Source organism: Hakea prostrata, chromosome 7 (assembly GCF_041222555.1).
Source record: "Hakea prostrata isolate BN-2017 chromosome 7, UWA_Hpros_2, whole genome shotgun sequence".
Lineage (NCBI taxonomy): Eukaryota > Viridiplantae > Streptophyta > Magnoliopsida > Proteales > Proteaceae > Hakea > Hakea prostrata.
Window position 1 is genome coordinate 53,974,584 of NC_142606.1, and position 25,735 is coordinate 54,000,318.

General features: G+C 35.8%; 1 protein-coding gene across 1 annotated transcript; it reads right to left on the reverse strand.

The window, feature by feature from the left end:
• Nucleotides 1-1,768: 1,768 nt before the first annotated feature.
• On the reverse strand, nucleotides 1,769-18,734 carry LOC149011388 (derlin-1-like). Its single transcript, XM_089163992.1, has 7 exons — nucleotides 18,564-18,734; nucleotides 8,529-8,664; nucleotides 4,009-4,082; nucleotides 3,764-3,857; nucleotides 3,483-3,611; nucleotides 3,221-3,381; nucleotides 1,769-2,464 (listed from the first exon to the last, which is right to left on the reverse strand). Exons 1-7 carry the CDS (start codon nucleotides 18,578-18,580, stop codon nucleotides 2,353-2,355), a joined length of 723 nt encoding a protein of 240 aa, XP_089020118.1. The 5' UTR covers nucleotides 18,581-18,734; the 3' UTR covers nucleotides 1,769-2,352.
• Nucleotides 18,735-25,735: the final 7,001 nt, after the last annotated feature.

Below are 25,735 nucleotides of genomic sequence, written 5' to 3' on the forward strand. Positions count from 1 at the left end.
TTGTACTGCACTAGATTCCATGTTTAAACCGTTTTCCTGTACCAATTTAATACCGAAACTATACCAAACCTGTTTTGTAAAAATCGAAACTGTACGGTACGGTACGGTTCTAGTTTTCGATATTCAAAGTTGGTACCATAGCGAAACCGTACCGATTGACACCCTTAGACTCCTCCCTATTCATTGGCTTGACGGAACAATTTTTTTGAACTAACACTTTATGTGCAAAAAACGACATGATGCACTAGGGTTTAGAGGAGGGACTTATCATCTCTTTATATTAAAAAACTCATTAGATCGTTCATCAAAATCTAACAGTCCCTATTAGCCTACACTAGTTAGTTTATATCATAGTTTTAATAACCATATATTACATATCAGACCAAATAAGGAAACCAAATCAAAATGTACCACAAGTCCACCTTATGTGAAATATTTTATTAATATTCTACCACCATTCACCTGCTTTCACCGTCATTCCCTTCAATTTCCTTTGCAACCAAAGAGAGCTGCACCATTGATACATTAAAATTTTTACATGAATGTCAAATCAGGATTCATCTTTGCTCAAACAATATAGACAATTCCAAACTCACAGCAACAATTTTCCAAAAAGAAGGCATAACTTATAAGAAAGAATGAGAAAATAAAAAGGTACACTTAGATGTAGGGTCTTTTTTGTATCAATTCTCCATCTCAATTTTTAATATTTTTCATTTTTTTTTATTATTATGTTTTTATGTTTGGCATTGAATATGAATTCTATTTTTATTTAAAAAAAAAGAAAATCCCAAGAACCCATAACAGACTTCTTGTCTATTATGAATTTTGGATTAGAATTTCATTTTAATCATTTATACGCAAATCACTTTAAAATGCCAATTTGAAACTAAGGGTATAATATTCAATACACAATCTTTTTATGAAAGCCCAATCATTTCTTCGTTATTTCCCTCTTACACTGCCGCTCATGGCTTCTATTGCTCCAAATCTTCTCAAAATCTGCTCCAAATCTTCTCAAAATCTGTTCACGGCTTCTCCTTTGTTCAAGATCTCTCGTTTATTTGATGGTTCGACATGACTTCTCCTTTATTCATTCTCTCAATGAATTAGCAATTCTGGAAATGTGAACCTACAGTTCCAGATTTAAGTTTTCTCCTCTTTGTTTTGAAATACAGTTCTGGATTTCACCAATTATCAATTAGGACTAGTTTAAGAACTTGAATTAGATTTGTTTCGTTTTAAGCCTTTTAAGCTGATTTTTGAATCAAAATTGTAATGAAGTCTGTTTCTGGAGATAATTATCTGTTTCACTTTTCAGATGATGAGTGACTCAACCAATGTGCTCTTACCTGGAAGAATGGTTAGTGAGGTAGTTACAGCAGATGCACTGCTGAGACAAGTTTCAGCAGATGCACTGCTGAGACAAGTTTCAGCTACTGAAGGAAGAGTTATTACCACACAGTTTACATCTAGTATACATCGTCTTTGAAAGTACGAAAGCTTCAGATAATTTAACTGGTCAGAAGTTGGTATATTCACAATGATTTACTGAAATAGATCAATATTTTCTTCCATTCTTCCTTTTGTTTCTTCCTTGCTGTGGGTTTTTCAGCTTGAATGCTGTGAAAATGCCAAATATGTTTCTGTCCAGTGTGGATTAATTATTCGTCAATGCTTCATATTTAGAGGGTCGATTGCAGATTTTGCATATGAAGCTCCATTCCAATTCTCCCATGGAGAACCAAAATCTCCATTGCTTCGAGTTTAAAGAATCGGTCCTATACTTTTTCTTACCTTCCTACACTCGGTATTGTCGCTTGCTTCCTGTCGAGTTCTCCTCAGGAAATGAGTGTTGCTTACTCATATGCTTGTCATCTGTTATCTCAACAAAATTACCAACTCATTTTTCATTTTCCACCAAGAATGGATTCAAGGGCTGTAATCAAGGAAGCTTTTTCATTTCCAATGTGTAACTACAATCTCAATAATAATTTCCTAAATTCCTAACAAATCAATAAAGCATCAATACCAATGGATTGGTTCAGTTAGCAATGATCAAATACCTCTTAGTAAAAGGGTCAAAGCTCGGCTTTTCTTAATAGTATAGATATATAAAAGCATCCACCAAAAATGATTGTTCAATGTCATTTCCCACCCCCACCCCCCCTGGTATAAGATTGTTCAATCTCACACAGAAGGCAGAAAGAGAAGACTGCATTAAGCATCCACCAATAATGGATCCTCTCTCCCTTACCTGAAATGAGACTTTGTTCATCTTGTCCGCACTGTCATTAGAAGAAGGCATGGCAGCCATATGTGCCAAACCAGCCAAAGCAGGAGACGATGGCTCTACCCGTTTAGTCTATAACTTCTCCCTCTGAAAGCCGCACCTGTTGTCCTATCAGGCTGAGCATTTGTACTCCTCTGAGATCCCAGGCCCAAGCGAGCAACAAGCTTATGGCTGTGTAGCTGTAGTCAAGGAGTTTCCAGAGAAAAAGCAACAACTATAATAAAAATATAAATGCTGCACACACACACAGAGTAATCCCCAATTTAATAACAAAGAAACTAGGCCTGCAACCAAAATACACCCTGACCATAAAATATAATTTTGAATTGAGGGTTCAACTGCAGATGGCTGAAGAAGCCCCATGTAAATTGGAGACAGAATGATTCGACAAAATGATTCGCCTCAACTCAGACCTCCAGAAAAGTAGACTCTAACAACATATGAAAAGACTCCTACAACCCTACATGATATCCTCCATTATCATGTATGAAAATAAATAACAGCAATAGCAAAGATAGCATGATCCCTAAATTCAAAGACAGGGAAAGTCTTCAGTTTGTACTTAATAGCCCAGATGCAAGCAAGATGGAATTGGGCACAGAAGATCTATTCTAAAAATTGCTGAACTATAAACTAGAAGAGTAGGATCATCCTATTGGGTCGACTTCGGTATTCTAACCTGTGTGCACGGCCATGAGCATGCAACAGGTGGAGGGAGTGGATGAGGTCAATTAGCAAATGCTAGATTCTCACAGTTTACTACTTACAACCATCAACTAGAGGCCTCTCAAGGACTCTGGATAGTGATCATGGAGGAATCTGCCTAAAGATTTTGAAGAGAAATCATATACATAGCCAACTGTCAGCAGTAAATCAAAATAAAGAGGAAGAGATTCGGTTTAATTGAAAGCAAACAATCAAGGATACACCCACATGGGAGTCTTTAATATGTTCCGTCCACCTGCAAGTGGATGCAGCACAGTCAAGAAGTAATACAGATGCCCTGCAATGATTCCCAATAAATCTGGAGCGAGAGGAGACCCGAAAATAACATCCAAGGCAAGCATTGCCCAAGGGAGATAAAATGCCTGCAAGCCAATAAATATGGTAGTTTAGACAAATGCAAAAGCAGAACAATCTAATGTCTTTCTCCAAGATAACCCAATTCAAAGGAATACTAGTGAAATGCCTTGAGCGTGACGAGTCCATATATACTGATTTGAGCATTTGGGAACTCCCTACTCCAGACATAGAGAAGCATGAACACCAGTGATACCCCGAGAAAATAGGATGTAAACAGGGGTATGGCCGCAACCACCTAAAAGATCCCACGTCCAGGTAACACAGGAGAAAAAGAATGACATTTCAGTCCACTGAAACATATTCAACTGAAACTCAGAAGCATACATACGTCATGAGTCAAGTGATTAGCATTAAGCATGGAACTGTTAAGCAAGAGGCATCGCATACCAGCAACGACAAGCCTCCAAATATCATCATCCACAAAAAATCTGCTGTACGTCTTTCAAAAGGTCCATTCTCTAGCTGGACCCCATACCTTACTCTGCAACATCAAGAGGGCTGAATTAACATAGAAGAGCTTCAAGCATGTGACTACCTAAAATTTTTCTTGATCCAGTTATCCAAGTGCTAATCATAACATTTAGAATGCATAAGACAGTATATTTATGGGAACTAAAACTTAGTTTCCTCACATCATCAAGAGGCGAATTCCAAAATTGATAGAGAAGTTTCCAAGGAAGAAAAAGTTGGTAAAAAGCCTCCACACCTGAGAATTTCCAAGAAACCAAAATTTACATAAGCAATATCAACTGTGATACCAAAAGTGGAGAAAGAAGTACTGAATTAACAATCAGAGAAAACTCTGAAACTATGTGAATTATATAGTCAATACACAAAATCTGCATGAAAAAAAACTCCTACTGCATGGATGCACACCTGTACCACCATACCACCAATTGGCAAGATGTAAAATGCTAAACATCAAAATCATTAATGAAGTTTATATTTGCCAAAAATATTTGTGCTACAATATTTGTAATTCTGTTTCTCAAGATCAATGATGCTTACTCGACAAGAAAATAAGGGTGCTGGATGCAATGGATAGGCACCTACTTGTTTAGGTTGAGACTCTTAGAAGAAAATCAGGATCACAGGTTGAACCAGAACTGGGAGAGTCTACAACAACAACAAGATAGCCTAATCCCAATCAAATGAAGCAATCCAATGGGGCTGTAACCCAGGTCAAAACCACCATGGGAATATGTATTATGTTCTTAGTATTAGGAACCAATCCAACATTTGGATTTGGAATTTATGGCACTGACCAGGAAATAACAACTTCCTTAGAACAGAATTAGAAACCTTTTAAATCAGAAATAGATCTTAGAAATTAGAAAACTAAACAAAATATAGGAACTTTCAAAGAATAGGAACTGAAAATGAAGTCATGCCGAAAAGATAACACTATAGTAACACTGATCAGAATCACAAAAACATTATTTAGAGGTTTCAAGAGATTGAGAGCAGCTTGGATGGGAGCAAATGGTTGAAGGGACTGCAGACAAGCTTCACAGCTAATAAGCTAATCTCAATTCATGTGGAAATATATAACACTGGTTGTGCTGCTCATTTGATGGCTGGTTGGGCTGGCTTTTCTTCTTTGTTTCCTCCTTGATCTATATCAGTAGCATTTTCAAAATTGTGCATCACCACATCAAGAGAATTCAGAAAACAACACACACTACATGAAGCAAGAAAGCCATGCATGGCCTATTACATAAAATGAGAATGAAGGCAAAGTGCAATCAACAATAACAACAGGCCGTTTCCCAACTAAATGGGGTTGGCTTCATGGATCCTTGCCTTCCAATCAGCTCTACTTTTCTTAAGGTCACCACTTTTATTAATGTTATCTTAATTCGGTCCCTAGTTCTTCTAATTCCTTTGATCTGGATTAAATAGCTTCTTCACATAGGGGCATTTAAAAGCCTCCCTTGAATGTGGTCGTGCTACATCAATCGACTTTCTCGTAGCTTATCATTTATCGGAGCTACTCCAAGTTCAGTTCTAATATGATATTTCCTTACCTTATCCTTCCTTGCCACTCATCCACCTTAGCATCCTAATTTCTACTATAGTAAGTTCATCTATATGATGCTTCTTAATAGCCCAACACTCTACACCACACATCATAACTAGCCATATGACGGTCCTACAGAATTTTTCTTAGAGCTTTACAAGAATACATCAATCACACAAGACCCCAGAAGCAACTCTCCACTTCATCCAGTCTATTTTAATTCTTTGGAAACATCATCCTCTATATCACCCTTTTTTTTTTAAAAAAAATTTATAATTGAGTAAAGGAACCTAAAATAATCATTTTGTTTTATCTCCTCCTCATCAAGTCTCAACACCTCATCGTCCATTCGATCACGACCAAAGTCATACACTGGTTATTCAGTCTTTGTTCTACTTACTTTAAAGCCTTTTGACTCCAAAGTTGCTATCCATGATTCTAACTTGGCATTAATCCCTATCTGTGTCTCATCTACCAAAACCATATGATTAGCAAAAAACATACACCAAGGAACCTCATCTTGAATGTTTTAGGTTAAATCATCCATTATAAGTGCAAATATGTACATAAAGTTGATCTTTGATGTAGCCAAACTGAAATCAAGAATTCACCACCTTGTCCCCCCCCCCCCCCCCAATTGTACTTACATTAGTCACAAAACCATCATGCATATCTTTAATTTTATCCACAATTTACTTGCAACATTTCTTTTATCTAGTTCTTGCCAACTTAGCACTCTAAGACTCTATCATAAGCTTTTTCTAGGTCAACAAAAGACCATATGAAAATCTTTTTAGACTCTATCTTTTTGTAAGTATCCTAATAAGATAAATAGCAACTATTAATAGATCTTTCTGGCAAAAAACCAAATTAGTTCTCAGTAATAGTGGTTTCTTATTTCAAACGATTTTCAATTACTTGTTCCCATAACTTCATGGTAAGACTCATCAATTTTATGCCTATATAGTTATTACAGCTTTGAATATCTCCTTTATTTTTGTAAATTGAGACCCCGATACCTTTCCTCCATTCATCTAACATTTTCCTTGTGCTCATAATATTATTAAACAACTTGATCAACCAAGCTAGCCCATAGGTTCTTAAGCTCTTCCATACGTCTATTGGAATTTCATTAGGACCTTGAGCCTTGCCTATTTTCATCCTCCTTAGAGCTTCTTTTTACTTCGGATTTTTTACTTCGGACATTATAATTCTTCGCATATATGTCCAAAAATTGGGGTCATGGAAAATGATGTTATCATTGAGCTACAAATACTTGGAAGTACATCAATTTTGTAAGCTAGAGAAATAAAATTCTCCTCTCTTAATATCCTTATCACGTACTAGTGTACTTTACCGTCTTTACTTTTAAAACATCTAACATGGTTTAGATCTCTACTCTTCATGTCCCTTATTTTATCTATCTTATAAATAGTTTTCATACTTTCTATGTAGCTTTTTATATAAATCTTCATACCTCTTCTCCATTGCTTTTTTTCTCAAAATTTTCTTAGTGTCATTTCCAGCCAACTTATACCTATATAGATCCTTTACATCTTTAGTCTTGCTTTCTTATTCTTAATGGCTTCTCAAACCTCACCATCCCATAACAAAGTCTGTCTATGAAAATTCTACTTTCCTTTTGATTCACGTGTGACATCTTTAACAACCTTCCTAATACACGTAGCCATCTCATTCCATATCATAGTAGTGTCCCCCTAAAATTTCCAATTTCGTTGTTTGACTACCTCATCAGTGAAAGATTCAAGCCTTCTAAGTTCAACCACGTTATCCTAGGATAGTCAACCTCATACCTTCTATGAGTTTGATGAGTGAGGCACACATCCAAAATGACTAATATATCTTGTGCGGTTAAGCTTTCTCCTGATATCACCTTGCAATCCTTGCACAACCTACCCGGCCATCTAGTTAGGAAGAACTTTGTTTGGCTTCTATAATGTCCATCTTTGAGGGTAATTAAATGTTCCTCTCTATTTTTGAAGTATTTACAATAAATAAATCAAAAGCATCAGCAAAATCAAAACTGAAATCCCTTTCTCATTCCACTCTTTAAACCCCATATCCTCCATATAAACTTTCATAGCCTATTTGATGCTTCCCAATATGTCCATCTAGATCACCCCATATGATAATCTTTCTTCCTTGATGAATTCATTGTATTAATCCATCCATATTTTTCCCAAAATCATAACTTTAGGCTTTCATCTAGTCTTACTTGAGGTGCATATGCACTAACTATATTTACTCTCTCTCCATTACAAGTTTGATAGTTATAATCCCATTGTGTAACCTTTTAACATCCACAACATCAATTTTTAAATCTTTATTATCCACTATTATGCTTACTCCACTTTTTTTTACTTTTATCCCCTAGGTACCAAAGTTTAAAGTCATCCAAGTCCTTAGCTTTTTTATTCTTCCATCCAGTCTCTTGAATGTAAGTTATATTAATCATTCTTTTCCTCATAACATCCATTAATTCTAAGCTCCTACCTGTTAAATATCCTATGTTAGAAGATGCCAATCTAATCTTACGTTTCTAAGCTAACTTCTTTACCTGCACTCATCCACAGCGTGGGGACTCTTGCCTACTTATCACCGTATCCAGGTGCCAAAAGTGCCACTAATGAGGGATGCCCTAGCTAACCCTCATCCACTAATCACTATACCTGGGCCATAGTGTAGCACGTTGCTTATTTAAGGTCTAACACAGTGTCACTTATGAGAACGCCCTAACAAGCTTTTATCATTTAAGGTTTAGCTAGGTTTTTTTTCCGGTGCCGACTACCCACCTAATGTAACAACCCTCCTCCTTTACCAAGGCTTATGACTAGCAGCAAACACTGCAAAGTTAATAAAGATGTAATAATTATAAAATAATTGTAGACATGTAGTCGGGAGTCATGAAAGTAATATCAACGAGACAGGAAAAAAGCCATGGCCCTCCTATTTAATACCATCCAAACTAGCTTATTAATTTATAGAGAATAAAACTATCAAGCCAACACACAATACCATAATAAGACAAAATGGTGAAAGTCAACATTTATGATGATATCAAAATAATACTTCAATAAAAATATCAGAATCTATTGAGATGAAAATGCAAACCTGAAAACGAGAGAATACTAGTGGGTAATCTAGAGCAATGTATAAAAGATTGCAAAGTCCCAACTGATATGCTATAGTAGTCAAAACACAGAGGGTCCCATAGGCTTTGGTTATGGGTGGAAGTGAATTATAGAATCTGAAACCAAGCAAAACAGAACAGTTTGATGGTTATTAGCATTAGCCAAAACAGTGGTGAGATGTTCAACATATTCCTACTAACCAAGTTAACATCTAATAAAACGTGCATGGAAAGACAGTAGAAGTGTTAATTACATCAGCAGAGTCAGTTTATAAAATCTAATGACATAGGAAAATTATCACAGTTTAGAGAGATTGCTAGAAAAATGATATCCTGGCCAACAGGTCAACTTGCTTGAGGTATTTATGGCAACGGTAACAGCATATACTATCAGCCATCATTTACAGACTTTTTACTATTTGGAACTCAACACAAAATAATAGTAATAATAATAATAATAATAATAATAATAATAATAATAATAATAATAATAATAATAATAAAATAAACATACAAAAAGAAAAAAAGGGTGGGAGGAGAGTTAGATTCATCACCAAAACGGGCTTGTTGTGTCAGGAATAAGTCCAGGGTTGGGTTCAATACATGCTGGGCCTTCAGTCTGTTGGGTTTTTAACATAACAGCCCCCTTAACTGGGCCTTAAACATTGGCAGTAAGAACACATGCACGATTCCTCTATTAGGACAAGTTTATTTTAGTTTATTCTAATGTTGTTCGAGGTTAGTTCAATCGAACTAGTTCCAGGTCATTTAATTTAAGTTGCAAAATTATTATTAAATGTTTTGATTGGACCGGATTAGGTTTTTATAACTTCAGCCTAGTTTTGACTCTATTTCCTGTTTTGACTCTATTTCCTTTATTATTTTACTTTACCATCAGTTTAGGCAACCTTAATAGGTAAGGAATGCGTTGGGCTAAAGGTGTCAAAACCAGAACCAACCACTTACAATTGAGTTGAACTGCTTCACAAAAATGTCTTGTATTGATCTTATAGATTCTCTTCCTGGTTCAATTTGGATTTGCATTGGAAAATTGATGGTTTTAAGAAAATAGGAACTGGGAAAATAACACAGAAACCAGTACCTCAACCAAATACTAGCCAGGACGTCAATTTGGTAAATTAATAAAATGATGATTAATTTAATAAGCAACAATGGTTGCATCATACTTGAAACATTAAAAAAGGAAAACAGTTTGAGAGCTGAGTATACATACATACATATATATATATATATATATATACACACACACACACACATTCACTGATTCACATATAGGTTGAAAATGACGTTTCAGGCTAAAATGGATTAACAAAACCAACCTCCTAATGGAAAAAATAGTTTGTTTACTACTTGACAGTGGAAAGAGTGAAGAAATTGGAAAACATGAAAAAGAAGTGAAGAAGAATAAATTGGAAAAACATGTGAGTGGAGAAGAAGGAAAATAATGGAAAAACAAGTAAAACAAAGAAAAAAGATAAGCAAGACAGGCATGGGAAAACAGATGAAAGGGTGCGACCATGAGAGAATGAAGAAACTAGAAACCATGAATATAAAAGCTGGTCTGTATTTCTTAATGTTTACTAAAGTCGACACATAAACTGCAGGTAAAAGTTGGACTCAAAGGGTAACAAAGACCAAATAAAAGCTGGTTGTCTAGACCAGATGCATAACAATTCTGATTTTGGTATTCCTATCCAACTGAATTTGATTTAAGCTTGTCAAAATGAAAATCCCACTGGAACCACACAGAATAACACAAACTGGACCAATTGACACCCTTAGGTTACACTTTGCCTTCTTAGTGTAGCAGCCTGTTTTTGAGTCCTCTTTCTGAGTTTGCAGGCTAGCATTGTACATGAACTTGATTAAACAAAGTTGTTGCTGTCCTTGTATTTTCATTGAAGAATCCCTTGTTTGTGATCAAGATCTAGGTTGGTGTTTGAACCAACCAAACTGCCTAGTAGTGCGAAGTCCAGGAGTTTAATTTATGTTTGTCCTTGCTATTCCTTTTATTTTCCTCCATTGGTTCAAGCAAGTACTGGTCTGATGAATTTCCACTGATTCACATTCTAGTAACCACTGTTCTAGCTTAACTTTCTGGTTCTAGTTGAGATTCACATGCAAAGGTTTTTTTTGCATGAGTTTCACCTGAGAGAATCAGAACATCAAATCCTCTCAACCTTTGAACTGTTAACAGTACGTGTATGGGCACATGACTATGTGTCTATGTGTACCGCAGGGGTTAACTGGTCATGTGAATTTTCCCTTTTTACCCCTTGTTACGTTGACTCTAAGTCATCCACAGTAGGCAGGTCAGCTTTCCTCTTGTATGTTCGTTAAATTCTATGCTGGTGTAACCAGTTCAGGAAAACTTCCCTAAACTGAAAATCCCTTATATTATAAACATATATGCTTGAAAGGGAGGAGTTGCATTCTCCGCAACTCTCTCTCTTTCCCTTCACCATTTCTTCTCCCTCTCTCCCTCTCTCTTATTCTGTTTCTGGTTTCTGGATTGCTAGAAGTCCCATGGCCTCAGAGCACAAAAAGCAACCCAGAAATGATACCACCACTTGCTGTTTTGAGAGTATCTTCCAAGGGAACTCCATTACCTACCTGCTGCCTATTTTCTGTATTATTCATGAGCTAGACCACCTTCTCAATCAAGTTATGAGGAACTGAATATCATTAGCCTATCTACCTGAAAAATACGCCAGCAATTTGTTTCTGTTTTTCCAGAAAATTTTGAAGATCTACTATCAACTAATTAATGAGGGATAGAATAGAGAAGAAAAAAGGATAGAGAAGATGGGGGGAGGAAGGAAAATCTGAGAAGAATCAGACTAGGAAGAAGGAGAAGAACACTCATAAGAAGAAGAGACAAGGAGGTGCAAACGGACAAAGCTAAAACTTCAAATCATTTTTTCCCCTATTCAGTCCTAAATAAGCTGATTACAAGTGCTTAAATAATAAAAGAAACATTCTTCAATACAAAAACAGTGACAGTAGGACAGTTGGTAATTTAAAGCTTACAAAAAACAAAGCTGATTTTACAGACTCTTAGGAATTTCAAACTAAAATATAAATAAATAACAAATCCTAAATTATCTGAAACTCCCATGAAAACAATTCCTATTTTTATCTCCTTGTAAGCTGGACCTGAGGCCCACCAAATTTGAATTCTGTAGCGTGAACAGTAAATTCTTGTTGGGCTGCATCACTACTACATCGGTTGATGTTGCTGCAAGTCTGACACCTTTTTAGTGCCTCCCTAGGAAGAAGCAACCCAAGTTTGGTACCCAATTGCTGGCCTGATCTGGTTCTTTCGTCTTCTACAAAAATTCTTGTGGTTGTTGTGTATGTGTTTTTTGTCCACTTACTTTTAGGTGAAGTTGACTGCTATTGAGGCCCTTGATATAGCTGCATATTTGGAGATTAATATACTCTTCAAGGACTAATTTTTTGATGATATTTAGTCTCTCCTACACCACTGTATGTGCTTTTCAGTTTTCACAAATCCATTCTACCTGCTGCTGTAAGAGCCCTGTTCTAGGTATTATTTTGCTAGCTTTAGTTTAGAACTGCTGCCGCTAATCAGGTTGAAACTTTCTGGCTTTGACTGCCTTTTTTGAGTTTTACAATGACAGAATCAAAACCTTTTGCTGATATTCTACATGTCAAACAAGTACCATAGTTAAATGGAGTAGCTGACTACCTTCTATGAGCTCAGGCTGTTGAGGTCACAGTCCTCCTAAAGCTAATCTTAAGGATGCTACCTCTATTGTTGCACATGATGATTGGATGCATTCAAATTCTACTGCTAAAATCTGCTAATGAAGTAGTGTTGCACCCTTCATTGCGACCAATGTAACATTCCATACCATACCTAAGGGAGTCTGGCAAGATCATCAAGAAAGCTACTCAGGCTATAAATATGTCATGTGTTTGTCAATTGAAAGAATTTTTCAGATTTCTCAAACGAGATAAGTCTTCTGACTGATTACTTCAGCACTTAAAAAGAGTACTCAAAGATGATGCAGATCCAGCCCCTAGTTAGGTCCCTTAGACTTGCTGCCTGCACCTTGAAGGCCAGGTGAAGCCCCTAGGCTTGTTTCCCATCAGCTAGGGTTGCTGCAGAGCGGCACCTCAGATCATTATTTTTTTCTCATACTTAAGCTTTTTCCAGTGTAAATAATTTCGGTGGCAGTTTAGTAATTCTATTGAACCTTAAAGTCAGAGACAGCAAGGTCATAAGCTAATCTTTTATTTCAAATAAAGCCCATTATTTAGGGCCCACATTCCTTGTAGAGGTCTAATACAAAGACCTAATTGGTTGCTGTTTCATTTCCTTGCTTAGTCTGATTTGAGGTTCTAATGCAGTAGGATTTCCTTTCAATGCCTATTTGAAGCTCCCCGCCCCCCCCCCCCCCCCCCCAAAAAAAAAACCAAAAAAGGGAAATTGATTTGAATAGACAGCAGCTTATTTTATGAAGTTTTCTCAGCCTTGTGCTCTGACTTCATTATCTCCTTTATATTCTTAGTGAAAATAGTGTTGTCAACTCTTGGTAAGGGACCTCCAAGTGTTTGATGGAAGGTCCATTCTGAAGTCAAGCAAGATCCTTACTTTGGCTATGATTTCAACCTGCACCAGTCAACTCTAGTTCCTCCTACTCAAGACAAGCTCCTACATCCATGTAAGCAGCAGCCAGCATACCCATTCCCCTTCCCTCCCACATTTTCTTTATTTTTCTTGAATTTTTTGGCTCCCCAAAACCCTAAAACTTGTTAAATTGATGGGAGTTTGAGATCATTCTACACATCTGATTGTGGTATTTATAATCTTAGTATCTTACCAAATCAGGAATAACTTTTCTGTGAAAGAAGAAATCCTATTGGTTACCGTTCGATCATTCAGATTAAATACCACACTACTGAGGCCCAATTAACAAAGCCTTAACAATACCAACTGTGCTACGCAAATGAATTCTAATGTCATCCCACTCATCCAAAAAGATATACAATTAACAAGTATGGATATCTTTTGTCACCTCTAAACACCCCCAATCTCCATCATAATGCTCCTGATTAGTGGATTCATTGGTCTTCTTTACACAGGTCCAAATCATCTCAAATAACTTTTCTCCTCTTGCTTCCTATCAACACTACTTCGGAGTTTCGTTAAATTTAATTCCATTTCTAATGTCCATCTTAGTCCTTCCATTCATACAACGACAACAACAACAATAAGCCTTGTCCCAACTAAATGGGGTTGGCTACATGGGTTCTTGCCTTCCAATCAGTTCAGTTTGAGACCATGCTAGATACAAGGCCTAAGCTATATATATCATTTCTCATCACTTGTCTTAAGGTTATCTTAGGTCTACCCCTAGCTCTTCTAGTCCCTTCAATCTGGATTAGTCCTTCCATTCATCAATCTCAATTATGCTATTTTAGCTACAATCGATCTACACAATGCTATCTGAGTTATCACTCTTTCTTGTTGTAATTGTAATATAGCATTGAAGAAGAACAAGGTCATATTCGCACCCAACCAAAAAGAGTGGGAAATTTCTAATTTGGCTGTCAGCTACTTTGTACCACATTTTCTACGTTTAGCTCAACTGTTGAATCTACATAATGTAATGCCCTTAAAGGCCTCCAACATTCTAATGATTGAAATTTGAAGCTTCTATGTAACCCTTGCCAAGGTAGCTGTAGGTGAGATACCCAAAGCTGAGATAGCCTTACCCAACCTCATATTCTAATTTCTGAGACACTGTTGGAAGGTCAAAAGCTTTCTTAACCAACCACTGACAAACTAGAGTTGATTAATTAATGCAAGTCTGCTACAAGTACCAGTGCTTGATGTCACTATGATCCTGCTTGGGGCTAGGTAGTGATACATAGTCATAGTCTTACATTACACTTGCACACCTTCCCAACTCAAAGCCATCATGGTGATGGTGGTGTTGGTAGTACTAATCATGATAGTGATAGATTAACAGCATTTCTGAGGACTATATGTTTGAGGGTTTGAAGCTCATTAGATTCACAGGGGACATTTAGTTTGGTCATGGCATGCAGGATGAGGATTATGATGTGTAATTGGAGAGCCTACTTTTGACTACTTGAGGTCCATGCAGGCAGTTCAGACCTGAGAAATAGCCAGATGAGATGGGCATGGATATATAGAGCCTTACTGACCCACCGGAAGCCACAAGTTTGGGTGATAATAGAGGTTATAGGCAATGGCACACCAGCATTGTTTATAGCAGCGAGCCCAGTCAAGCACATCATGTTGATAGTTGCTTAAAAAGTAGCAGCTCAATCCCGGGCTGTGGTGGATATCATGGTAGACCATCTTTCAAGAAGAATGTTTTAGAATCTGGCGGGTATGGTAGCCGTGGTGGTAGTTACGGTAGATCTTCTAGTTCATTCCCTAGCACTCATTATGGGGTGGTAAAAGTGGTGGTCATCTTCTCGTACCTGGGCCAACAATTTATGTCAATGCACCAAGCTTCAGTCACAGTAAGCCATTCTCTAGGTTTGGCTACCAACAATATGATGTCGATGGGGCTTATAAATGAGTAGTTGTAAGCTATCAAGAAATTGCCCCCAACATATATCAGACGATACATATGTGGTGCATTCTGTGGAGCAGCTACAATTTATTCAATCCTACATAGTTCATGGAATGAACCAACAAAAAACTCCACATGGTATTGACTAGCGAATGTTGTATCCTTGTTATTCCGTTCTAATACATGTTTTGTTATCTTAGTAGCTTATTTACATTTGTAGCAATTAAGTTATATGCACACTCAATCCTGAGATAGTGCTAGTGCACATCAACATTCTGCATACGTAGCAAACTTGGATCGAAACTAGAACTATAAGTTAGGGATTTTTTTTTTTTTGGGGGGGGTGTTGAAAACAATTCATGGAATATGTGTAGAATGTCAAAACATAGTAAGGAAGAGGTGGGGGGAAAAAACACTTCTTGGGCTCCAAAACCTTGATTTCAAGTCTAAAAGAAAACACTTCCAGATTGTGTTCTCAAGACCAAGAACCTTGCTTTTGGAGTATTGAATTTCTTTTTGGAGAATAGATATGAGTAAACATGGTTATGTAGTTTCTATGATGGATATTAGTTGCTGAATAGCATTCACGTTAATCAACAAATATCTTCACATATAAATCCTTAAGCAAAAACGAAGACATTCAACATTGGGACGGACATCTTTAGTAGGCAATTGTTAGTGTCAACCAGAATTAGGGCCTAAGGTGTAGCCCCACACCCTACCACCCTCTAGTAAAAAAAAGGGTATTTGGGTAATTTGGCACTACTCTAGTAGAGGCAACTTAGGCAACGTTTGTTTGTTGAATCTGAAGTGGGGTGGGAAAAAGTCAACTTTTTCATGAAATCCCAAAGTATGCCTTGTTTGGTTCAATGGGGTGGAAAAGTTGGCAGACAAACTTTGTTAAATTAAGAAAGTTTTTCTACTGATGTGGCATGCTACTTTTCCCACCCCCTCCCTTTTCTAAGTACCACATATTTAGTGGGACTTTGTGAAAAAGTGAGGAAAATAATAAAAGTGACCCACATTTGAAACTTTTCCACAAAATACTTTCATTTTCTTTCCTTTCCTATTCCCCTACCCCACTACATATGAGTCCCACATGTTTATTTTTTCCACCCGACTTCTGCAAACAAAATGCGCCTTAGGGTTTTGTTGGATCCAGTATGTTAGTAGGATCTAAAATCTACTTTTATTTTTGAATTTGAGTCCTTGGTTGCCAAGTTACTGAAAAGCCTAGTTAGGGTAGGAGTCCCAAGTAGAGAGATATTCCCTTAGTTAGAGTCCACTTCTTACAAGGAGCCTACATCTACTTTTATTTTGCAATTTGGATCATTCTAAGTTGAGATATAATAGAGTCCATGTTTGAATATAAGTCTTTAGTCCAAGTAGAAGTCCCAATTTGATTTATTTTCCAAGTTTGAGTCCTAGTATGGGTTCCTTCAATATAAGGCTATAAATATAGCCATATACTTGTAAATAATTCAGTTTTCGATGATTATTGAAGTTTGAGTTGAAGGAGCAAGGATATGGAGTCATGGGTTCCCTAAGAGAACTTGCAGCCGCTCTGTGATTGAGAAGTCTGCAGAATTTCAAAACTTTTAACTCCCTTTTTCCATTTACAGGTACAAGAAACCCCACCGCCAGCCTAAGTCTCTCCCCTCTTCTTTCTTCCATCCGTAGAATCTCTCCCCCATCCTCAACCCTAATTTTGCAGTCACAGACCCCCCCCCCATCGCACATCACCCTCCCCCCTTCCACTACCCAGCGCAATACTCCTTCCCCTCCCCCATCCCTATTCCTTAATCCCCTCCCTCCCCCAGCCCTAGATCTTTTTTCACCAGCCCCTCTCTTCTCTTTTTCTTCTTCTTTTTCTTCTCCTCCCTTGCGCCAGTGTTGGAATTTCCAGAATTATTAAAACCAGAATTTCTCCTATACCCTAACCCCGAGATCTTCCAAACCCATGACTCAATACCTACTCCCCTTTAGGAATCCAAATCCCCTCCTCTTCCCCTACCTTTGATTCCCCATCTCAGCATTTCCCTATTCCTAAAACCTTAGAAAACCCTAACTTCAGCTTCTTCATTCAAGCCCTAAAAACCCTAACCCTACTTTCACACATAACTTCAAACCACTCATCCAAACCCTAAACCCTTTTAGGATCATCCTCCCTAAACCTCCTAGACACTCAACCCTAACCCCAACCGTAGACCATCTCCTAGAAACCCTAGAATTTAAGAAACCCTAATTTTACAAACCCTAGTTTTTTGAATTCAATCTGAAAATTAAAGTTCAGTCAAATCAGATTTAACTCTCCAATCTTTTATCCCTAATTCAGCCTGGCCGAATCCTGTTCTCCTTTTCCCTTCAACCCCAGTTCACCCTAGGCCTTTAGAAGCCCTAACCGCAGGGTGTGCTCAGCCCTAAACTGCTGTTGTAAACCTTTGAACTATCCTAGAAGACTTAATTACTGGATGAACAAACCCTAGTTTACTGCTAGATCAATTGAGTGAGATCCTGAGGAAGAACCTTAGAATTAGGGCTTGCATCCATTCTTAAACCCTAGAGCCTTGGTTCACATCAATTGTTGTCTAAACCTTCCTGTTTGTTTTATGCATACAGAAGTGTTATTAAGACTATAACCATTTGATCAAAATTATCTTCCACCACAACAACAAGACAAAGAGAGAAAGGAGGGGGAGGGTGTGGATTGTAACCTATTTCCTTAAATTGTAGGGAATCTTTTGTCTGTCAACATGCTACAAAAATCCTTGAACCACAGGCCCCAAAAAAGCAAACAGAGAACCGGATGGTGATTCCAATGTACTCTACAAATCCATTACCCAACTAAACAATTCTAGCTCAACTTCATTAAATTGATACTCAAAAGAAGTCTACACAAGGCCTCGAGGGAGATAAGACAATGTAATCCTCAACTAGGAATAAATGCAGATACCTCCAAGGCATGAGGATGAGCGAACCAGTGAAATGTGACATGGAAACCTATAACCCTCAAGTTGAAGTTTTGAAAGAAAGGATGGACAAGAAAACCTTGAAGGATATAAAATTCTATTCGACGAGGAATGTTTCCTACAAAAGGCAGTTCAATAGCAACAAACCCTGGTGGAAAATATGAAACACATGAAGACCATTGTATGCCCTCCAAAAATTAGCTAGAAAATAATCAATGATATAATAAAACAGTGCTATAGTCGCAAATCATGGCAAATATCACATTCGAAAATACACAGAGATTCATCTCATTAGTAATATGTTAAACGGTATTAAGCTCTGAATCATATAGAACAATCATAGAATTCGATCTGAAAACTTAATCCACAAGTTGAAGAAAGAAAAATAACGGTAAGAATTTGAAACTATAACAACTAGGAAGAAGAATAAGTTGGAGAAGTAAATTACTCTGAAGGAGAAGACATTGAAGAACCAGAAGCCAAACGAACTCCCTCAGAGTTAGAAATTGGGATTTCTCTTCGCTTCACTGAGGAAAAAAAAGAGAAAAATCGTTTAAACGGAGACCGGTTGCTGTTTAAACTCTTTAAAAGTTTTCCTTGGCCCAGAAGCTTCTGTTTGATGAGACCCCACTCCGGCTGGGGATCTTTCAAGGTGGTATGAAAAGACGACACGTCGAATCGTTATATCAGACGGCTTAGATTGACTAATGTATCCATCAGAAGATCTCCAGACAACACGTCGAATCGGTTTTATCAGACGGCTTAGATTGACTAATGTATCCATCCGAAGATCTCCAGCCCACATTTTTTCTTTTTTGCGTCTATGCGGATATTGCACGTCCAGGTGTTAGGACTCGACACGTGTCATGATATTAATCCAACATATAAATAAATAAGGTCAAATAAATAAAGTCAAATTCCCAATTATAAAGCACATGCAAGATTGCTAAATGAGTGAGATTAATACCTTTTAATGAAGAGGTTGAAAGTTCGACTTTTGAGTTCTCTTGTGCCAAAAATTGGTACTTGAAAGGGTTATGCTAAAAGATTTTTAATATACACACTCTTATGACATGTGAATTAACGACTTGAAGCCCAAACGACTCATGTTCGAACAAAAAATGAGGATTTCATTTGAATCTAGACCCTGGCCATCTGGATGTTGCCGCCCTCATCATCGGTGATCCAATTTGAATTGTTAGAGTTTTTTCTTTGCGAAGAAAAATAAACAATAGAAGCAGCTAAAGAAACCCAACGTTACATATAAAAATAAGTTTGAAAACAAAGGGTCTGCTCCTTGTTGCTATTGCTAAAGGTAATGAGACTCTAGTCTAATTAGAAAAACAATTATCAAGTCGGATTTCAAGCAAATCTTGAGAATCCCAATTTAGAATGTCACCGGAGAGCCCTGCTAGGAACTTTTAAGAGATGCGCGGGGGGTCCGAAACAGAGGCCAAGACATTGTCATCTTAAGATTAAGAAGCCACATCCCATATTGTCATTTTTTTTTTTTCCTTTTTTTTTTTTTGATAACAATCCCATATTGTCATTCATGGAGGATGAAATGAAAGATTAAATGTTGCAGAAACGATAGAGTTCAACAGAGGTTTTTGTGTTGTAGGCGACAATAATGAAGGAGATCTAATTTGAGATGGTGATAGAAATCACCTAAACTTATTTGTTCCTTTTTTTTTTTAATTAGATAAGTCACATTTAGTGTTAAACATGGGTTAGATTTTTTTTATTTTTTATTTTTGTAAAAACTAACAACGCAAATGTACATTTAGGGCTGCAACTGGGCCGGGTTTTTGCAATCCCAAATCTATCCCTATATGTTATAATCTGAGGCCATTCCCGCCCTGACCCTTGTTGAGGGCCAAGGATTATTGTCCCTAGCCCTAAGCCCTATAGGACCAAGCCAAGCCCATTCCGGCCCTAATTGGCCTTAATTGGGCCGGGTCAGGATGGGTTCACCCTGATTGGCCTTAATCCTAATTGGACCTAATTGACCCTGGCCCTAACCTTGATTGGCCTTGATTGGCCTTGTCCCCCTGATTGGCACTGTCCCTAGCCCTGATTAGTCCTAATTGACCCTGACCCTGGCCCTGACCTTGATTAGCCTTGTCCTTGGCCCTGATTGACCATATCTTGGCTCTAGCCTTAATTGGTCTTATCCTTGGACTTAAATTATCAAATATAAATTCATAATAATAATAATAAAAATAATAAAAATAAAAGTATTATAAGTAAACTAAAAATAAAATTCATAGAAACATAAGAGGATTCAAGCTCATACAAAATGATAAAATAGTCAATAAGATGATAATGTTACTTTAAATATAAATTAATTCAAACTATACTGATCTCTAAGGGCCTGTTTGGTTACATGAGTTTGGAGATTTTAAATATCTAGAGATTTCAAATTTATAGATTTCAAATTTATGGAGTCATAATTTATAAAATTAACTGTTTGGTTAATTGAATATGTAGAATGAATTATGTGGATTCATCTGTAATTTTCATAAATGTACAAATGTTTAGTGTTTTTATAGTAGAGATGAAATCTTTGGATTTCACCCTATACCCATAAATCTACAGATTCACGTTTTTAGTGTAAAAAGATGAATCTCTAGATTTCATGAATCTAGAGATTTTCACAACCAAACGGTTATAAATCTCGCATTCATGAATCTAGAGATTTGAAATCTCTGGATTCATGTAACCAAACAGGCCCTAAAAGTCTCTCATTGCTTTGATGATGGAAATTGAAAACCTGTCTCATTACTTGGTAATGGAAATTGAAAACCCCTCCCATTTGATATCTTTATTCAACCAAAAAAAAATTCATATTCAAAACTTTGTTAACAAGTAAATCAACGATAAATTAATATTAAAGAAAATTATATTTTAGTTACAAACATAGCTATCTATCCTTAATAAAGGTTTTTTTTTCTCTCTCTCCTCTCTCTCAAATATCACATTGGAGGCAAAATAAAGATGTCAATATTCATGATGAGAAATTGGGGTGTAGATTTGTTAGATATTAATTCTCTATATACTAACTTTTATTATTTATAATATATTATCTCATCATAGTCAAAAAAAAAATATTTGGAACTAAAAATGACTTAGTTCAAAAAATAAAAATTATCTTAAAAGTAATATAAAAAGTGAACTCATAGTTTAATATGATCAAAAAATTTTGGATGCTTACATTCGTAACGAAGATATAATTTTTTTTTACTAATTTTTTAGAAAACATGATCATGTTATTAAAATTTAACACATGTCAAATATTCACCCATGTGGATTATAATTAATTCCTCTCCATATGGTTGGAGGGTCCAAACTCAAATCAAAGCCAAAATCATGGGCTTAGATCAATGCCAATATTAAGGCCAATATCAAGGCCAAAATCAGACCAAGATCAGGGTCAGAATCAGGGCCAAGATCAGGGTCAAAATCAATGCCATAATCAGGGCCAAGATCAGAGTTGAGATTAGGGTCAAAATCATGGCCAAAATCAGGGCTAGAATCAATGTCAGAATCAGGAGCAGAATTAGAGCCAAGATCAAGGATCGGCCAAGTTGGGTTGGGCAGACAAGAGAGTAATCCCAGGCCTGCCCTTAGCCCTAGTTCAGGGCCAGGAGATTTTGGCCATAACCCGTCCTTAGGGCCAAAATCTTTAGCCCAAGCTCTATTCGGGCTTAGGTGGGCTTAGGGCAGGTCAAGGCCGCCAGGGCCTAACTTGCACCCTTATGTACATTGCCTTAACAAGTAATATAATTGTGAAATAATCGTTCTCTCAAGAACTATAAAGTAAACATCAAACTAATTATACCAATTTTATTCGAACAACTAATAAGAAATAAAATTATTCTAAACCAAATTGCAAATTTAAATTTAAATTGAGACACATTAAAAGCTAAAAACCTAAGAGTCAATTTTCACCATAACTAATCCTTCCCACCCTTTGATCCATCTTATAGTCTAAAATATTTTTTTCTGATTGATACTCAAGACTCCCTTCCCTATCTACTAGTCTCTCTCGGAGTCTAATAGAAATTCATTCAATTGCTAACCCACTATATTTCTATGTGAATTAAGGATCTGTTTGGTTTTATGAATCTAGAGATTTGAAATCTCTTGATTCACAAATGGAAGATTTATATCCATTTGGTTGTGTGAGTCCCTGGATTTATGAAATCTAGAGATTCACCTTTTTACACTAAAAATGTGAATATGTAGATTTATGAGTATGAGGTGAAATCCAAAGATTTCACCCTTTTATAAAAGCGTTAAACATTTGAATCATGACTCCATAAATGTTTTTTTAAGGATGAATCTACAAATTTCATTCCAAAGATTCAGGCTAACCAAATAGTTAATTTTATGAACCATAACTCTATAAATTTGAAATCTCTAGATTTTTTAAATCTCCAGACTCAAGTGACCAACAGGCCCTAAAACAACTAAGTGATCATTAAATTTTATGGATGGGAACAACTACACAAACCATGTAAGTATATTTCTATCCTACATGTAATTCATGGCATTACTCTAACGAACTAAATACAAAATTTCCTATCAATTCATTATGATTAACGAATCAGTTGATTAGTAATCAATTAATCAAAAGAATTAAGAACATAAATAAAAACTCAATCAATGAAAACAATTTTCAGAACTCTATTAATGAATCCAATAGTGAAAAATCAAAGTTGGACTACATTTGATCCCTAGAAAAATTAGCTTAGTTCATTCTAGAAATTAGAAACATCACAAAGAGTTTGAGAACATTGAAAGAAGAAAAAAAAAAAAAAAAAAAACTTATTCCCAAGCTCCAAGTCTTCTTCTCACTACAAAAAACTATTTTGCCAAAAGTATTACACTATAATTTAAGACATTTTTTTACGTTAGATTGGGAAAATACTTTTGGCAACGGTTACTCAAAAAACTGTGGCCTAAAATATCATTTTTGGCGACGGGTAAAAGTATAGTGTCGCCAAATATCGCAAGTATTGGCCGGGCAAAACCACACTATTGTGCACGGTTTATAAGAAACCGTGGCCGAAACTACATTTTTTGGCGACGGTTTTTCATAAATCGTCACAAAAAATAATTTTTTATTAGGGTAGATATCACTTACCTCCCCTCTTAGCTGGACAAATAGCACTTACACCCCCTCTTAGTTGGATAATATCACTTACCTCCTCTCTTACCTAGCAAATATATCAAACATCTCCCCTATGTTAACTTTCTCGGTTAAATTTAACTTTTATTGTTAAATATTTTTCTAAAACCCCAAACTACCCTTGGCTAAAAATATTTTTTTATTTTAAACCCTAAATTATTGTAATTACCCTAGCAGTTAAACTACTAAATTATCCTCAATTAAAATAATTATTAAAAATCAAAACACCATAGTTAAAACCCAAATTATCTTTAATTATTAAAAGCCCAACATACCCTTTTTTTTTTTTTTAAATTATCAAACAATTGAAAAAACACCTACTACTATCAAGTAAAATAAAAAATGCAATTAAAAAAGAAAAAGGTATGTTGATAAAATTAAACTCGTACTTTAAAAAAAAAATACTACTATCAAGTAAAATTAAAAATGCAATTAAGAAAAAGTGTATGTTGATAAAATTAAACACGTACTACTATTTTGGGTTTTTTTAATTGTTTGATAATTAAAAAAAAAAAGAAGGGTATATTGGGCTTTTAATAATTAAAGATAATTTAGGTTTTAATTATGGTGGTTTAATTTTTAATAATTATTTTAATTGAGGGTAATTTATTAGTTTAACTATGAGGGTGATTATGGTAATTTAAGGTTTAAAATAAAAAAATGTTTTTAGCCGAGGGTAGTTTGGGGTTTTAGAAAAATATTTAACTAAAAAAGTTAAATTTAACTGAGAAAGTTAACAAAGCGGAGGTGTTTGATATATTTGCTAGGTAAGAGGGGATGTAAATGCTATTTGTCCAGCTAAGAAGGGAGATAAGTGATATTTACCCTTTTTTTATATTATTTGCTTAACGTTTTTTGCGACGGTTCAAAAAGTAACCGTTGCCAAAAATAGCATTTTTTAAAAAAAAATTTTGATACGAATCATCATCCTAATCCTTTAATAACATACACCTAAAAGTGACAAATAACATTTAAAATTATCAAAATCTTAATAACATGCACTATTTTTGATGTACCAAAATAAAAATAAAGAAAAATTTTGTATAACAATCAATCATTATATAGTACAATGAAAAATTGTTAAAGTTAGCCTATGAAGTACATGGATCACTAGCAATTCCAAATGAACAAAGATATATAACATGTTACTACAACAAAGGGAGGAAAGAAAAATATTAATATTTTTACAAAAGTTGCTTTGAAAATGGCTGATGTAGGCTAATGCCAATGTTAAGTGCCTCCACAAACTTGGATATCAATTGCATCAAGTTCATACCCTCTAGATTGACAAATCAGCTTTCTCATTCACTTATGCATCAATTCAAATTTCTAGATAAGCAAATTGGATTCATTTTCCATAGTTGAAACACACAAAGAAAATTCAGATGATTTCATATAGAATAATAACCACTACATGTGTTAATATACATCAAGGCAAATCCATATCCATATATTGAAGGGTAAGGGTTTAAAATTCCTATAGGATGAGAAGGAAATAGTTGAAGGGTTGGTTCAAATTTTAGGAAAGGATTGAGAACTTCTCCAAAAAACTCTCTTTTCTTTCTTCTTGTTCTTTGATTCTTTTTACCACTCTAGGACCAATCTGAGGATAAACATCAAACCTCAGTTTTAATATGATTGGTTAAAAACTGAGAGAGATTGATATTACTCTTCTATGCTAACCAGAAGTACATCAAAATAGTAATGCTAGGGAGGTCAAAATAGAACAGAACTCAGAACAGGCAAGACTAACCCAACAGGATAATCAAAACCCATCAAATAGGGCCGATGAAATACTAGAAACTTAGAACAATTGACTAGTTATATGCCAAAAAATAGTTTCTTACTGTTGGTTGGATCTCTAGAATCAGAACCAAACTCTGATAAAACCTTTGATTAGATGGTTTTCAAAGGAATAATAAACAAACAGCATGACTGATATATAGTAGTAGCAACTGAGGATCAAATATCACCAAATAGATATAAAAAACTTGCTTAATTCAAGTGACCAAACAGATATTTTAATAGAACACAAGGTTTCTACTTGAATATTGATTGCAGCAAAGAATAACCTAAACAAAAAATCAGGCAACTCAACCACTAAAATCACCAACAAAAGAATAATTCAATGAATGTCATGCTTGGCACATCAGCACATCACCAACCAGGTTCCTGAATCACCAAAATAGTAATAGAGCCACATCACCACATTACTAAAATAGCCATAGCAGTTCGAATGGACAAATCATGGGTGGTACAACCTCTAAAGCTTTATTTGTTATAGATAACAAAATTGAAATGGAACTCAAGGACCAAACAAATAAAAAGAATGAATTGAAAAAAGAAAAAAAAATGTAGGTAAACAACACCTTAATTATAAAGTATCCCTACTACCTGAAACACGGAAAGAGATGGGATAGAATCCT